Source organism: Papio anubis, chromosome 16 (genome assembly GCF_008728515.1).
Source record: "Papio anubis isolate 15944 chromosome 16, Panubis1.0, whole genome shotgun sequence".
NCBI lineage: Eukaryota > Metazoa > Chordata > Mammalia > Primates > Cercopithecidae > Papio > Papio anubis.
This window is the reverse complement of record NC_044991.1, coordinates 52,389,101-52,403,500: the sequence shown is the minus strand read 5'-3', so window position 1 is coordinate 52,403,500 and position 14,400 is coordinate 52,389,101. Positions and strand designations below refer to the sequence as shown.

Genomic DNA, 14,400 nt, shown 5'->3' with positions numbered 1-14,400 from the left:
CCTAGGCCTACCAACTTGAAAATGAAACATGACACCTCATCTCTTACTGTGTCGGCACTAGCTCAGGGAGGACTCAATGGAGCTGTGTCCTTACCCTGCATTGAGCTTGGCTTTATCAACCAGAGACCGAGGCTGGTACATATCCGCAAGTGCTTCCGGAGACTGGGGGGGTTGGCTGAATGCGAGGATGCTGCAGTTTTGTTCCGTCAAAGGGCTGTCACTGAACCAAGTCATGGTGGATGACACTGGTGTTCCATTGATGGGGTCGTATATAGGAGTCATGGTTTTACTGTATAAACCAGGACTTACTGCAAGGCAAGGGGAGTATGAACTATGGTATGAGAATCCAGGGATAGAAATCTTCAGGAAAATATTAACATTACTTACACTAAAATGAGTTTTGACTTTAAATTTGGCACTATTTAAAATAATATAAGTCAAGCTGGGCACTGTGGCCCACATCTAATCCTAGCTACTTGGGAGGCTGAGGTCAGAAGGCTGCTTGAGCCTAGGAGTTTGAGATCAGACAGAGCAACATAGCAAGACTTCATCTCAAAAAACAAACCAAAAAAACCCCACGAAATAATATGGATCATGATGGTAGAGAGATTAGTAATACACAGGTAATGGTCTTATCTGTAAATTCAGCTCCTCAAAAGCCTTGGAACTCAAATATATAAAAGCCTACAAAAATCAACACAGACAAATGTTGGGGACCACCTCTTTTCTTTCTTTCTTTCTTTTTTTTTTTTGAGATGGGGTCTCACTCTGTCGCCCAGGTTGGAGTGCTGTGGTGTGATCCCGGCTCACTGCAACCTCCACCTCCTGGGTTCAAGTGATTCTCCTGTCTCAGCCTCCTGAGTAGCTGGGGTTACAGGCACCTGCCACCACACCTGGCTAATAGAGACCACCTCTTTTCTAATAATTCAAAGTTTTCCTACTTCAGTAGGAGTCTTGGTACTATTAGAGAACTGGAGGCCTCATAGAATGCACGTACCCAATATGTTTCAGATGGCCCCGTAAACAAACAGCAGGACTCGCCACTTTTAACAATCCAGTAGGCTGATGATTTACAAATCAGCTGGCTCTAATTTGTACAATTTGTCCTTTTCATTAGAATATACTATGCAAGAAAGCCCTTAGTCTTGGCCGGGTATGGTGGCTTATGCCTGTAATCCCAGCATTTTGGGAGTCCGAGGCAGGCAGATCACTTGAGGCCAGGAGTTTGAGACCAGCCTGGCCAACATGGCAAAACCCCGTCTCTACTAGAAACACAAAAATTATTCAAGTGTGATGGTGCACAACTGTAATTCCAGCTACTCAGGAGGCTGAGGCACAAGAATCGCTTGAGCCCAGGAGGCAGAGGCTGCAGTGAGCCGAGATTGTGCCACTGCACTCCAGCTTGGGTGACAGAGCGAGACTCTAAAAAAAAAAAAAAGGAAGAAAGAAAGCCCTCAATCTTGCAAGCAAGCTAGAGATTTGATTGTTTTGATATAAAAAGAAAAGGATACTTCTTCTCCGGAATTTTCACCTGCCCTTCTCTTGCACACCCCATAAAAAAATTGAATTCAGGAAAGAATCACACAATGATAGAATCATGAAGAGAGAAGTGTATTTAAGTGCTTTAACTTTTTTCTTTTATTTTCTTTTTTTGGGACAGGGTCTTGCTCTGTCACCCAGGCTGAGTGCAGTGGCACAATCTTGACTCACTGCAACTTCCACCCTCAGGGCTCAAGCAATCCTCCCATCTCAGCCTTCTGAGTAGCTAGGACCACGAGCATGCACCACCATGCCCAGGTTATTTATTTATTTATTTTTTGTATTTTTAATAGAGATGGTATCTCACCATGTTGCCCAGGCTTGTCTCAAACTTCCGAGCTCAAGTGATCCACCCACCTCAGCCTCCCAAAGTGCTGGGATTATAGGCATGAGGCACTGTGACCAGCCACTTACCTTTTTTCTAAATATCACTCTTTTATCCCAAATTTGTGGTCAGTGGTACTAAAATTTTGCATTCATTGGCAACATCAGATATACAATTCAAATAATGAGTTATTAAACATGCTTGAAAAAAAGTCTGAAACACATTTCTGTCAATTCTAAACTTGACTAGATAGCCTTTCCTCATTACATCAGTTCTGCAATTTTATTTCTCCTTTGTTTGGTGGGCGTGGGAGGAGAGGTATATTTCTCTCTTGAGTTTTACTGTACGTTCAAACAACAAAACACCTGTCACAAATCTTACCTGATGAACCTGAAGCTGTTGGAGAACTCTCCAGGTTTAGAACATCTTCAATTATGGGTTCCTTATTATTTTTATCTTTTTTCTTCTTCTTCTTAAAATAGTCACCAGAAGGCTTTAACAAGGAAAGCTCTTCTGATCTTCTAATATCTAGAAATAATTTTTTTTAAATGAAGAAAAAGAAAAAGTAAAAAGAAAAATCCTTCTAAGACTCAGAGTCATTTTGTGCATTTGAAATCATTTCTAAGGAAATTTCTGAAAAGTAAATGGGACTAAACTGCATCCCTTTTGAAGAAATAGAAGGGGAAAGGGGAACGGAGACCTCCAAAGTAGGTGGGGGGGAAAATAGTGGAGGGAGATTAAGTCTAGTGAAATTTCTAGTTAGAAAAATTATTATAAAAATATTTCAAATGTATCTAAAACAACAGGAATGGTATAATGTCCCCTTCATGTGCTCCCCAGCTTCAGTCATTATTAGTTAGCATTATGCTATTCTTGTTACCTATTTACCACCAACTTTACCTCCCTCTCCCCTTTTTTCCTGATATGGTTTGGACGTGTCTTCACCCAAATCTCATCTTGAATTCCCATGTGTTGTGGGAGGGGCCCAGTGGAAGGTAACTGAACCATGTGGGCAGGTCTTTCCTGTGCTGTTCTCGTGATAGTGAATAAGTCTCATAAGATCTGATGGTTTTATAAGGAGTTTCCCTGCACAAGCTCTCTCTTTGCTTGCTGCCATCCATGTTAAGATGTGACTTGCTCCTCCTTGCCTTCCACCATCATTGTGAGGCCTCCCCGGCCATGTGGAGGGGACTTTAATGTAAGTCCATTAAACCTCTTTCTTTTGTAAATTGCCCAGTCTCAGGTATGTCTTTATCAGCAGCATGAAAACAAACTAATAGACTTGCCTTTGTTGCTCCCTCTCCCTTTCCTTTTTCCAGTTTTTTAAACAACCAACAAGGGTCCTGCTTCCTTTTTTCTTTATAGACCACAGATCTTGAAAGTCTTTCTTTTACACACTGCCCATCAGCTCATTTCATCCCTGTGGCGATGCCCTCATGCCCTGCCCATTTCTTCTTGGTCCTCACCATTTCAGCACACCTGGGTTCTGGTGGAATCTAGACCATGCGTCTTTCTGCCAGAGGCTTTGCTCTGATGGCTTGCCAGGGTCTGCACTGCAACAGCCTACACATTCAGGGAATTAACACTCCCCAAGAGCGGCCTTCGGTGACTGTCCAGGATGCTGCATAAGCATCCTTACCCCGAGGCTGTGTCTACACTGTCTCCCAGAGGTCGCCAGCTGCTGCAGTGTAACCTGATTGGTGACACTCTTCTCTTTTCAGTCTTACTTCCCTGTCCCCAACAGTATTTCCTGGCATCACTTCCCAAATGAACTATCTGTACTTGAATCCTTATCTCAGGGTCTGCTTCTGGGAACTGAAACTATGATAATCCCCATTTCCCCCATTAATCAAATATATTTATAATTGCTGATCAGAATTGCTGATAACCTTTAACTGCACTAGTGGCTATCATTCCAGGTAAAAGTCAATTAATTTGGACTTTTAGTCTCTGAGCAGCTTTGTTGAAGGTAAGTGCACTGATTCCATTAAGTTCTGTCATCGTTTCATTCATATACTGCTCGGTGCTGAGACTGAACCTAGCAGTTTAACTTGACTCTCCCCAGTAGCCAAGGACTGTCAGGTTGCAACACACCTGTGACCATTTCAAATGCATAATTTATACACAAACCCGGTCATGAATAAAAAATTTCACTGTGAGCACTAAAAGCAAAACAATGAAACAGAAACACCTTATCTTCAAGGTCAAGATTTGTGTCTTTTCTGTTCTTCAAGGGAAAAACCACTAAACTGCTGCATTTGATTTCACTTCAATTGATAAGACATAAAATGCAATGATTAGAAATGCCAAGTTGAGCCTTTAAAACTATTACAAAGAGATAATCAGGAAAAGAGAACATCTGATTGCTTCTGTTTATTTGAAAACTTGGCCGGTTGCGGTGGCTCAAGCCTGTAATCCCAGCACTTTGGGAGGCCGAGATGGGCGGATCACGAGGTCAGGAGATCGAGACCATCCTGGCTAACATGTTGAAACCCCGTCTCTACTAAAAAAAATACAAAAAACTAGCCGGGCAACGTGGCGGGCCCCTGTAGTCCCAGCTACTCTGGAGGCTGAGGCAGGAGAATGGCTTAAACCCGGGAGGTGGAGCTTGCAATGAGCTGAGATCCGGCCACTGCACTCCAGCCTGGGCGACAGAGCCAGACTCCACCTCAAAAAAAAAAAAAAAAAAGAAAACTTTACGTTTTTAGTTTCAGCTATGATGTGTGCTTTCAGTCCACTGTGGTGTGTGGAATATAGTATTTTATTTAATCATTTAGTTTGTTTTCAAATCCTCATTAGAATATTATCAAAAACACAAGGTATCCTCATGCTTGCCATTTGCACACCAGGGACAAGATTGCAACTTACATTCTGTAATGAAAGGTTCCATTCATTTGTTCACTCAACAGTTATTGTGTGCCAGGCATTGTGACTGGAGTGAGGAATGCAGAAATGCTCAGGAAATGGTTTCTGCCCTCACCCTATTTCATCTACCATACCAGCCCCCACTGCCCAACCCTGGCATTCCCAATCTTGCTGATGCTTTTTCTCTTTTTTGGGGGGTACTATCCATCCCCTTTTAACCTCTTATATTCTTTTTTAACTTGTTACATTTATATGTTAAAATTTGTTACATTTACATTTATTGGTTAGTGTCTGTCTCTGCCTGCTACAATGCAAGCTCCAGGTGGCAGGGATTTTAGCTCTGTATTGCTACTATATCCCTAGCTCTCACCACAATGCCTGGGACACAGTAGGTGCTCAATAAATATTTGCTGAATGAGTGAATAGTTTATGGTTTAATGGGAAAAATAGATTACTCACTATATATCACTATATATTATCTATTCTGGGTTCAAATGTTGATTTTTGATTTTGGGACCAATGAATATGCCTATAATACTTTCAAAAATTATAAAATGAGAATACCTTTATGGTGTGTTTCCCTCCCTTTATGGAGTTTTATAAAGAAAAATTGGTTTGGGTAGTGCTGTCTTTATGACTATTAAATTATAGGATACCAAATCTGTAAATAATTAGATTTAAGTTCACAATTAAGTATACTTTTCTGCTTAATCACTTCGTAAGTGATTTTTGTGGACAGAGTTATTTACTTGAGCCAGGTCTTAAGCAATTAAGACTTTGGAACACCATTATCTCAAAAACAATAAAGACACATAACTCTATGGTGATTAAGTATTTAATACAATTCTTTTTAATCTTAAATACTGTACAAAATGTTTGAGTATAGCTTGGATCAATAAATGGGGAGGGCAATCTTAATGGTTTATCTTGTCTATTTACAAATCTCTTTTGGAATAGTTTTAAGCTTTGTGGAGATGCACCTGATTTATGTCAATAATGTTCTACTTGGCTTAACTACACTTAAATGGCTGCAATACCCAGAAGGGCTTAAGCATGTGCTTCCTAATAGGTGAATGTTCTCTAGCCAATTGCTTGAAGTAGGCAGAATGCACACATAATTTTCCTGTCTTCCTTTACAAGAGGCTACAGGGCACAGGGGCCCTTCCTGGGTACTTACTCAGGATTTTGCAGATATCACTGACAGCTTTAAAAACCACAGCTGAGAAGCTGACTCGCAACCTCACCATCTTCAAATTCGGCAGGCGAAGGCGCAGCATTTTATGTTGAGGGGTGAAGAGAAGCTTTGCATCTGCCTGGACCCCATATTTGTCCAGGGTCCAGTGGGTTTTCAGAAGCCAGCAATGCTTCTGTTCCCACCAAAGAGCAAAGTCTGACCAGTCTTGGGATATGTCTGCAAAAATGAAAACACAACTAAGTAAAATGAGAGAGAGCCCAGCTTGGAGGGTTCTGGAGTTGCAGAGTCAATTTCATTGTGTGCGAAAATGTAAACCAACAACTGATCTTCAGTTCCCCATGGCCTTTTACAATCCGAGGCTCAACAACTTTTGGCTTCTTTCCAAAGTCTCTCGGGACAACATAGGGACTGGGATAGCATTAAGAGAAAATACCTAATGTAGATGACAGGGTTGATGGGACAGCAAACCATCATGGCACGCGTATACCTATGTAACAAACCTGTATGTTCTGCACATGTATCCCAGAACTTGAAGTAAAATAAAAAACACTTAAAAAATCAAATAAAATAAAAAATTTAAAGATAAAATAATTTAAAAAGGAAAAAAATGATAGGGCTGGGTGCTGTGGCTCACACCTGTAATCTCAGCACTTTGGGAGGCTGATGCAGGCGATCACCTGAGGTCAGGAGTTTGACACCAGCCTGGCCAACATGGCAAAACCCTGTCTCTACTAAAAATACAAAACTTAGCCAGATGTGGTGGTGGGTGCCTGTAATCCCAGCTACTCCAAAGGCTGAGGCAGGAGAATCACTTGAAACCAGGAGGCGGAGGTTGCAGTGAGCCGAGGTCATACCATTGCACTACAGCCTGGGCAACAAGAGCAAAACTCTGTCACTGTGTCTCAAAAAAAAAAAAAGAAAGAAAAATAGGGACTAAACCTTACCATCATTTACGTTTAGATACTGTGGAGGAAAAGAAAAATAAACGTGTTCACAATGAATGCTCAAGTTCTCTTCGCTAAAATCTCTCTGTGCCATGGCCCTTTCTGAGAAGGCTGAAAGCATCTGACTTTGTTTAATCAAGATTATTTCTGTTATAGAAATGTATCCTTATACCACTGTGTCACAAGGAGTAGCAATAGCCTCCAATCAAAGTCCACACAGAAGTACGGTACAATTGACATTTCATTCTTCTCAGTGATGTCCAACTCTTTATCAGTACTGCCATATCCAAAGTGTCTAAATTGAAGTCAGAGTTAAAGTATTTTCTCCCTCTCAATGTTAGCATCAATGTCAATCTTTCCCCTCCTTTAACGTTGGTATTAAAATAGAATCTTTCCCCTTCATCAATATTGGAGTCAATTTTTAGTCTTTTATTTTGCAAAATGAAGAGCTACCAGTATCTTTGTTTTCTTATTTTTCTTTAAATGTTTTTTCTTTCTCTTTTCAAATTAGAAACTCTCTTTTTTTTTTTTTTTTTTTTGAGATGGAGCCTCCCTCTGTTGCCCAGGCTGGAGTGCAGTAGCATGATCTCAGCCCACAGCAACCTCCGCCTCCTGGGTTCAAGTGATTCTCCTGCCTCAGCCTCCCAAGTAGCTGGGATTACAGACGCGTGCCACTGTGTCAGGCTAATATTTTTTTGAGACGGAGTCTCACTCTGTCACCCAGTCTGGAATATAGTGGTGTAATCTCAGCTCACTGCAACCTCTGCCTCCCGGGTTCAAGCGATTCTCCTGCCTCAGCCTCCTGAGTAGCTGGGATTACAGGCATGCACCACCACGCCCAGCTAATTTTTGTATTTTTTGTAGAGACAGGGGTTCACCATGTTGGTCAGGCTGGTCTCGAACTCCTGACCTCGTGATCCACCCGCCTCGGCCTTCCAAAGTGCTGGGATTACAGGAAATTTTTGTATTTTTAGTAGAGATGGGGTTTTACCATGTTGGCGAGGCTGGTCTTGAACTCCTGACCTCAGGTGATTCACCCACCTTGGCCTCCCAAAGTGCTGGGATTACAGGCGTGAGCCACCGCGCCCGGCCAGAAAACGCTCCTCTTAATGCTGTTAGTAGAAGCATAAATTGGCACAACTATTTTGGAAAACCTTATTAATCAGCATTTTTTTCTCTGAGTTATACCACCCAACAGAAATGATCACTGAAAGACAGGTGTTATAGCAGCTCTGTCTGTAAGTGCATGAAAATGGAAACAACCAAATGTCCATTAAGAGGTAAATGGATAAATAATTGTGGCACATCCATACAATGGACTATTATATGGCAATGAAAATGAACCAAAACAATATGCAACAGTATGGATAAATCTCACAGACATAATGTTGAGTGAAAGAAAGTCGATGTGTAAGAGTATATCCTTTGTAATCTCATTTGTCTAAAGTTCAAAATCAAGCAATGATTCCTGTGGTGTTAGAAGTCAGGATAGTGGTTATCCTTGGTGGTAGTGACTGGGAGGGGTCAGGGTATGGGGCTTGGGTGGGGAACAGGAGATGTTCTATTTCTTGATCTGAGTGGTTACAAGACTTTGTAAAATCCATTTAACTGTTTATAATAAGTGAAGCCTTGTTTATGATAAGTGAATTTTTCTGTATGTATATTATATGTCAATAAGGACTTACTGAAAAAAACAAACAACAAAAAACTATCTTGCTAGAGCAAATGAAAAGCCAGCATCTAAGGCCTTAAATAGAAGGTTAAAGAAGCACAAAGAAAATAGAATGTTATTAAATTCTAGGTTGACAATATTGACTCCTGATGTGAAGAGTGTAACCCTGAAGATTTCTTTCTTTGTTTAAACAGGGAGCATAGTAAATGGTGGATAAGTGTTAAAAGACTCCTCAGCACCAATTCATCACTAAGCTATCAAGTATTTACAGAGAATTAACACAGTAGTCTAATGCCAAGCTACCTAAAGTCACATTAGATGTCACCAGTGGATTGGGTCCCATCCCTGTTGAAGTCCAGCGTTACAGCTACTGGGAACTTTAGCTTGCCACCAAAGACTCAGGTTTTTTTCCCCCCCGAGACCGAGTCTTGCTCTGTCATCCAAGCTGGAGTGCAGTGGCGCGATCCTGGCCCACTGCAACCTCTGCCTCCCGGGTTCAAGTGATTGTCCCGCCTCAGGCTTCCAAGTAGCTGGGATTACATGCATCCACTGCCACGCCCGGCTAATTTGTGTATTTTTATTAGAGATGGGGTTTTGCCATGTTGGCCAGCCTGTTCTCGAACTCCTGACCTCAGGTGATCCTCCCACCTCGGCCTCCCAAAGTGCTGGGATTACAGGTGTGAGCCATGACACCCGGCCTGGGCTATTTCTTTCTCTCCTCTGGGATGAGGGGTGGGGGATTGCTCTCCAGGCCATTATAAGATAAATGATCAGAAAAACCTAGACCAGCCATTAGTGGTGATGCAACAGACAGGGTTTCAAATACAGAGAAATCATAAAGCAAGAGTAACTTACTGATCTGTTCGACTAACTTGAGCATCACTCCCCCGACATGAAGGTCTCCAGATACTCTCAGTGTGACGTCTTTCTGCTGCTCTTCATTGGGATGGTCAACGCGGACCACAAGCTCCCAGGAAGCAGATGTAAAGTCAGTGGATGACAGCATTGTGGCAAACGCTGGTGTCTGCTGAACACAAAGGCAGCCATAGATTGGAATATGGGAAGGAAACGGGATGTGTAAGTAGACTAGCAGAGCCAAATTTCTTTTTTGTTTTGTTTTTTCATTGTAACCTCCTCTTCAAAACACTCTGCAAGGTTCCCGGTGCTCCAGATATTAAATTCAGCATCTTAACTTTAAAGACAAAAAGTTTTATAAAAATGGTCTCAAACTATCTAAATTTATATACTTTATTTTTCCACTCACCCACTCCTCCAAGACTACTTGGCTATGTATTTTCTTTGTCCACTCAATGCTTCAATCTTCATTTTCTCTCTGTTGACTTCTTTTGACCTTCTCTCAACTATTCTGGCAATAGGCAATCTTCTATGTTGCCTTTTAAAAAATCAATTTTATTAAGGTATAATTTGCATGTAATAAAATGCGCAGATTTTATATACTATAGTTCAACATGTTTTGTTGTATGCAAATTATACTTCAATAAAGTTGATGTTTAAAAAGGATGTCATTAAAGCCTCTTATCTTTAATATCTTTAACACATGTATATTATTATATTCCTCCTACAAAAATTTATATCTTCCCATAATAAAGCTCAAAAAATAAAAAAAGCAAAATAATTCCTATTTCATTCATTATAATATATAGTTTTACCTTAAATGCATATAGATACAGGTCATTAATAATTATTGCCATGTATTTGATTTACTTATTGTTCTATATCATGTAAAAATTGATTATCTAAATTCGCCAATTAAGTATTTGGATACATCTTTTTTTTTTTTTTGAGACAGAGTCTTGTTCTGTTGCCCAGGCTGGAGTGCAGTGGCGTGATCTTGGCTCACTGCAAGCTTCGCCTCGCAGGTTCACGCCATTCTCCTGCCTCAGCCTCCCGAGTAGCTGGGGCTACAGGCGCCTGCCACCAAGCCAGGCTAATTTTTTTGTATTTTTAGCAGAGACAGGGTTTCACTGTGTTAGCCAGGATGATCTCGTGATCTGTCCGCTTTTTGCCTCCCAAAGTGCTGGGATTATAGGCATGAGCCACCGCGCCAGGCCGTATTCGGATACATCTTTGGCCAAAGATTTAAAAACAGGAGTAACAGATATAAAAAGCTCACTCTTCAAAGTGCAGATGGAGGTGTGAACTTCAAACCTGTAGTTTTCCCCTCATTGGAGAAGCCAGCAGGAAAGAATGTTTACAACTGAAATGTTTCAGGGGGTAACAGGAACACGGGAATCCAAAATTGGCAGAACTGAAATAAAACTTGAGATGTCAGTTCTCTCTTATTTTTAAACAGAAATAATGCTACTGCTCCTGGCCGTTTTAAACATTTAAAGTAAAAATTATTTAAATGATAATGAGTCTTTTTCACTTTACTATGTAAATCCAGTTTATGAGAAATTCATGTTTCCATAAAGCCTATTTTTGAGAAACATCAATGCACTCAAACTCCTAAGAAAGGGCCCCTCTGAGGGTGTATCCCCATTTATCTGCATTTTAATAGGATCCCCTAGGGGGATATTTTTTGAGCTTTATTTTGTATTTTTAGCCATTTGAGTACAAGAGGCTGCAGAAAGAAAGGGGGTAAGGGGGCTCAGGAGCCACTGGTGCCCATCAAAGCCTCCCAACCTCCAGCTCCCCAGCCTTAGCCCCGGAGCACCCACCTCCTTTCCAGGAGCCTGTAGTGTCCTAGGGGATCCTATTAAAATGCAGATTCTATTCAGCAGGTCGAGGACAGGCCATACATTTCTTAACAGACTCCAGATGTTGCTGGTCTGTGGCTATCCTCAGTTCCTCCCTTCAACCTATTTAGAACAATATTAAACCAGGGATGACGGTAATATCCGAGGAACATTACTTTTAATAATAATTAAACAACCAGTGTCATATCTGTTCTGCGTGTTCATTTGAAACAACTCATTTGTAAGCATAAAAGAATCTCAAAATACGCCACACAGATAAATTGAATACTGCAATACGCCACACAGATAAATTGAATACTGCAAATCTGAACAGATTTAGGACAGATTTTATGGGTGAGGATCAAATTTAAGAGTTCAGAAGTAGCTCCTTATGTTTTTTTTTTTTTTTTTTTGAGATGGTCTTGCTCTGTCGCCTAGGCTGGAGTATAGTGGCACGATCTTGGCTCACTGCAACCTCTGCCTCCCGGGTTCGAGCAATTCTCTGTCTCACCCTCCCAAGTAGTGGGGATTACAGGCGTGTGCCACGATGCCGGGCTAATTTTTGTATTTTTAGTAGAGACGGGGTTTCGCCATGCTGGCCAGGCTGGCCTTGAACTCCTGACCTTGTGATCCACCCGCCTTGGCCTCCCAAAGTGCTGGGATTACAGGCATGAGCCACCGTGCCCGGCTGCTCCTTATGTTTTTATAGTCAGAAACATGCAACGATGCAATGCGTCTCCTCCCCGTGTACAGAGATACACACAGAACCCTCTGCATGAGGAGTGCCATTCAGTGACTGCATTAGGCCTAACTGCTTGCTTCTGTCATCATCAACTTCAAGTATCATTTATTACCTACTGACTGTATGATGTGCTCTGTGTTAACTCCTGTCTTCTGTTATCCCTTTATCATCCTCCCAGCAATCTCATTTAGAAATGAGGAAACTCAGCCTCAGAGAGATGAAGCAACTTGCCCGAGGTCACAAAGCAAGTTAGATGCTGGAGCCCAGACGGAAATCCAGGTCTTTCTATTTCAAACTCTTATCCACCACACTGGGAAACCATTCTGATAATGTCGCAATGCCAACATGAAAGAAAACTCCTCAAACTACATGAACTCAATTCTCAGTAGCCTTTACTAAGCATTTCTATCAACACAAATCTTGCGCAGTGAGGAGACAAAAAAAGAGACCCTTTCATCGTCAGACTCATAACTTGGCATTGAACTGTTCGACTTTATGATCCTTACAATTTCTCAAATACTATGATTATGAGGTCTAGTTATTTAAAATGTTTTGTATATAAAGAAAATAACTTTTAAAGGTGATTCCTTACGGGGCAATCCCATATAAGGTCTTTTCTTTTCCTAACCTGGGTGATCAAAACACTACTCATTTAGGCTATAGATGCTGATTCCCCTTACAACAAAATGCAGGCTAAAATTAGCCAAGCAGGTTTTCCTGCATTCCTTTCCTATCTTTCTGCGCCTTCATTTTTGAGTAAATGTCTAGTCTGCAGCAAGCTGTTACTTGTTAAGGATAGCAGCAAACTTCAGCCGGGAAAACGCATCTAAGGAGACCAAAACAAGAAGCAAAGCTACCGGCAGAGTGAAACTCAACAGCCCTTCACCGAAAATCAAAGAAAGGAAAGCAGGGAAGGAGGGCTGGAGGGATGGAGAGCAGGAAGGAGGAAAGATGAGGGGGAAACAGTCCCCGACCCTTCCCCTGGAAGATCTGAAGGTGCTTGGTGTTCGAAGGCCACTGAACCTGTCTTTTGCCAGCTCTGCAGGATCCTGGGGAGGATGTTGGGTGGATAAGCCTGCCCCTTACTCCCATTAAGGCAGCACCTGCGGCTGAACTGAAAGTTTATTTTGCGGCCAGATGCAGAGGGCCGGAGAAGGTGGTCACATCCAGACGAAATTATTTTCAATCAATAGCCATTTGAGTACAAGAGGCTGCAGAAAGAAAGGGGGTAAGGGGGCTCAGGAGCCACTGGTGCCCATCAAAGCCTCCCAACCTCCAGCTCCCCAGCCTTAGCCCCGGAGCACCCACCTCCTTTCCAGGAGCCTGTAGTGTCCAGCCTCGCAGTCGCGCACGTGGAGAGCTGCGTCCCTACAAACTACCCCGGGCCAAACCGAGGAGCTGGCGCTGGCGAAGTGGGGAGCGGGGGGCGCTCGGTGGCGGCGGCTGCTCAGCTAAGGCTGAGGCAGGTGAGGGCTGGAGCCAGGGCGCGCAGGCAAAGCTGCCTTGGGACCGCCCGCGGAGGCTCGGTGCCGGCCCCCAGCCTGGCGCGGCGTGCCGGGTGCACTGCACGGCCCCCAGCGGCCCGGCTGAGGGCAGCGCGCGGCGGGGCAGGCGAGGGCACGCCCAGCGCGGGCCTGCTAGGTCTAGCTCCCGCGGAGAGGAGGCGCAGTCTGCAGATTTTTAAGGGCAAAGGGTGGCCGAAGGGCTGCTCTGCGGTGAGAAGGCGGCGAGAACCCGGGGCGCACGCTCACTATCTGCAGCTCCTCTTGCGATGTCTCATCCTGCCCCTTTAAGGCAGCCTCCAGTTTCCCTGTTCCCCCAGGCCCGCCGGGGACTAGCCCAGATGATTAAAGCCGCGCCACTTCCCCTCCTTTCAGGCATACCCATCCCTCACACCCCGGGGTGCGTCCAGGCGCAGGAGACTCCAGCCTCCCGGCTAGAACAGCTTGTCTCCCTTAGAAAGAGCCCCGGAGCACCTGTGGTCTGCAAAGTGGTGGCAACAACAAAAAGATTCGTCTCTGAGTAAGAGGATGATGTCAGTCTCCAGAAGGCTGAGGCTCCCAACCCGGGAAGACTCCAGGAGACCCAAGGGCAGGCTGCATGCGGAAGTCTGGGCCACACCTGGTGTGGCTCACCTCAGGATCACCACCGGTCCCGCCGGTCGCCTTCCTGTTGTTGGATTTATTTTCAAAGAGGGCTGGGGCCACCCAGGAAGGGTGGGTGACCTGGGCAGTTTACACAACCTCCCCAAGCTTCCTTTGTTCATTTAATGCACATTTGTTGAGTGCTTACTGCTCTACAGGCCTCCGGATGGGCCTGGGCTCCCAGAATACTGTGGTGAATAAAACAGACATGGAAATGTCAGTTTCCTCATCTGTGAAATAGGTAGAGAGAGAGAATGCCTGCCATCCCACGGAGG

At 43.4% G+C, this 14,400-nt stretch overlaps 1 protein-coding gene across 4 annotated transcripts in view; it reads right to left on the bottom strand.

Annotated features, from left to right (window-relative positions):
* The window catches only part of FERMT1 (fermitin family member 1), a 52,457-nt gene extending 38,345 nt beyond the window's left edge, over positions 1-14,112 (bottom strand). Inside the window, exons 1-6 of one of the 4 annotated variants that reach the window (XM_031656563.1) lie at positions 13,290-14,112; positions 11,222-11,362; positions 9,396-9,567; positions 5,907-6,140; positions 2,246-2,392; positions 95-308 (exon numbers count right to left, since the gene is read on the bottom strand). In XM_031656563.1, the coding sequence (XP_031512423.1) occupies positions 95-308; positions 2,246-2,392; positions 5,907-6,140; positions 9,396-9,546 (746 nt within the window). In that variant the 5' untranslated portion in view covers positions 9,547-9,567; positions 11,222-11,362; positions 13,290-14,112. The remainder of the gene's footprint in view (positions 1-94; positions 309-2,245; positions 2,393-5,906; positions 6,141-9,395; positions 9,568-11,221; positions 11,363-13,289) is intronic. The other 3 variants (XM_031656566.1, XM_031656567.1, XM_031656565.1) reach the window with 3 other exon arrangements.
* Between the last annotated feature and the right edge of the window lie 288 nt (positions 14,113-14,400).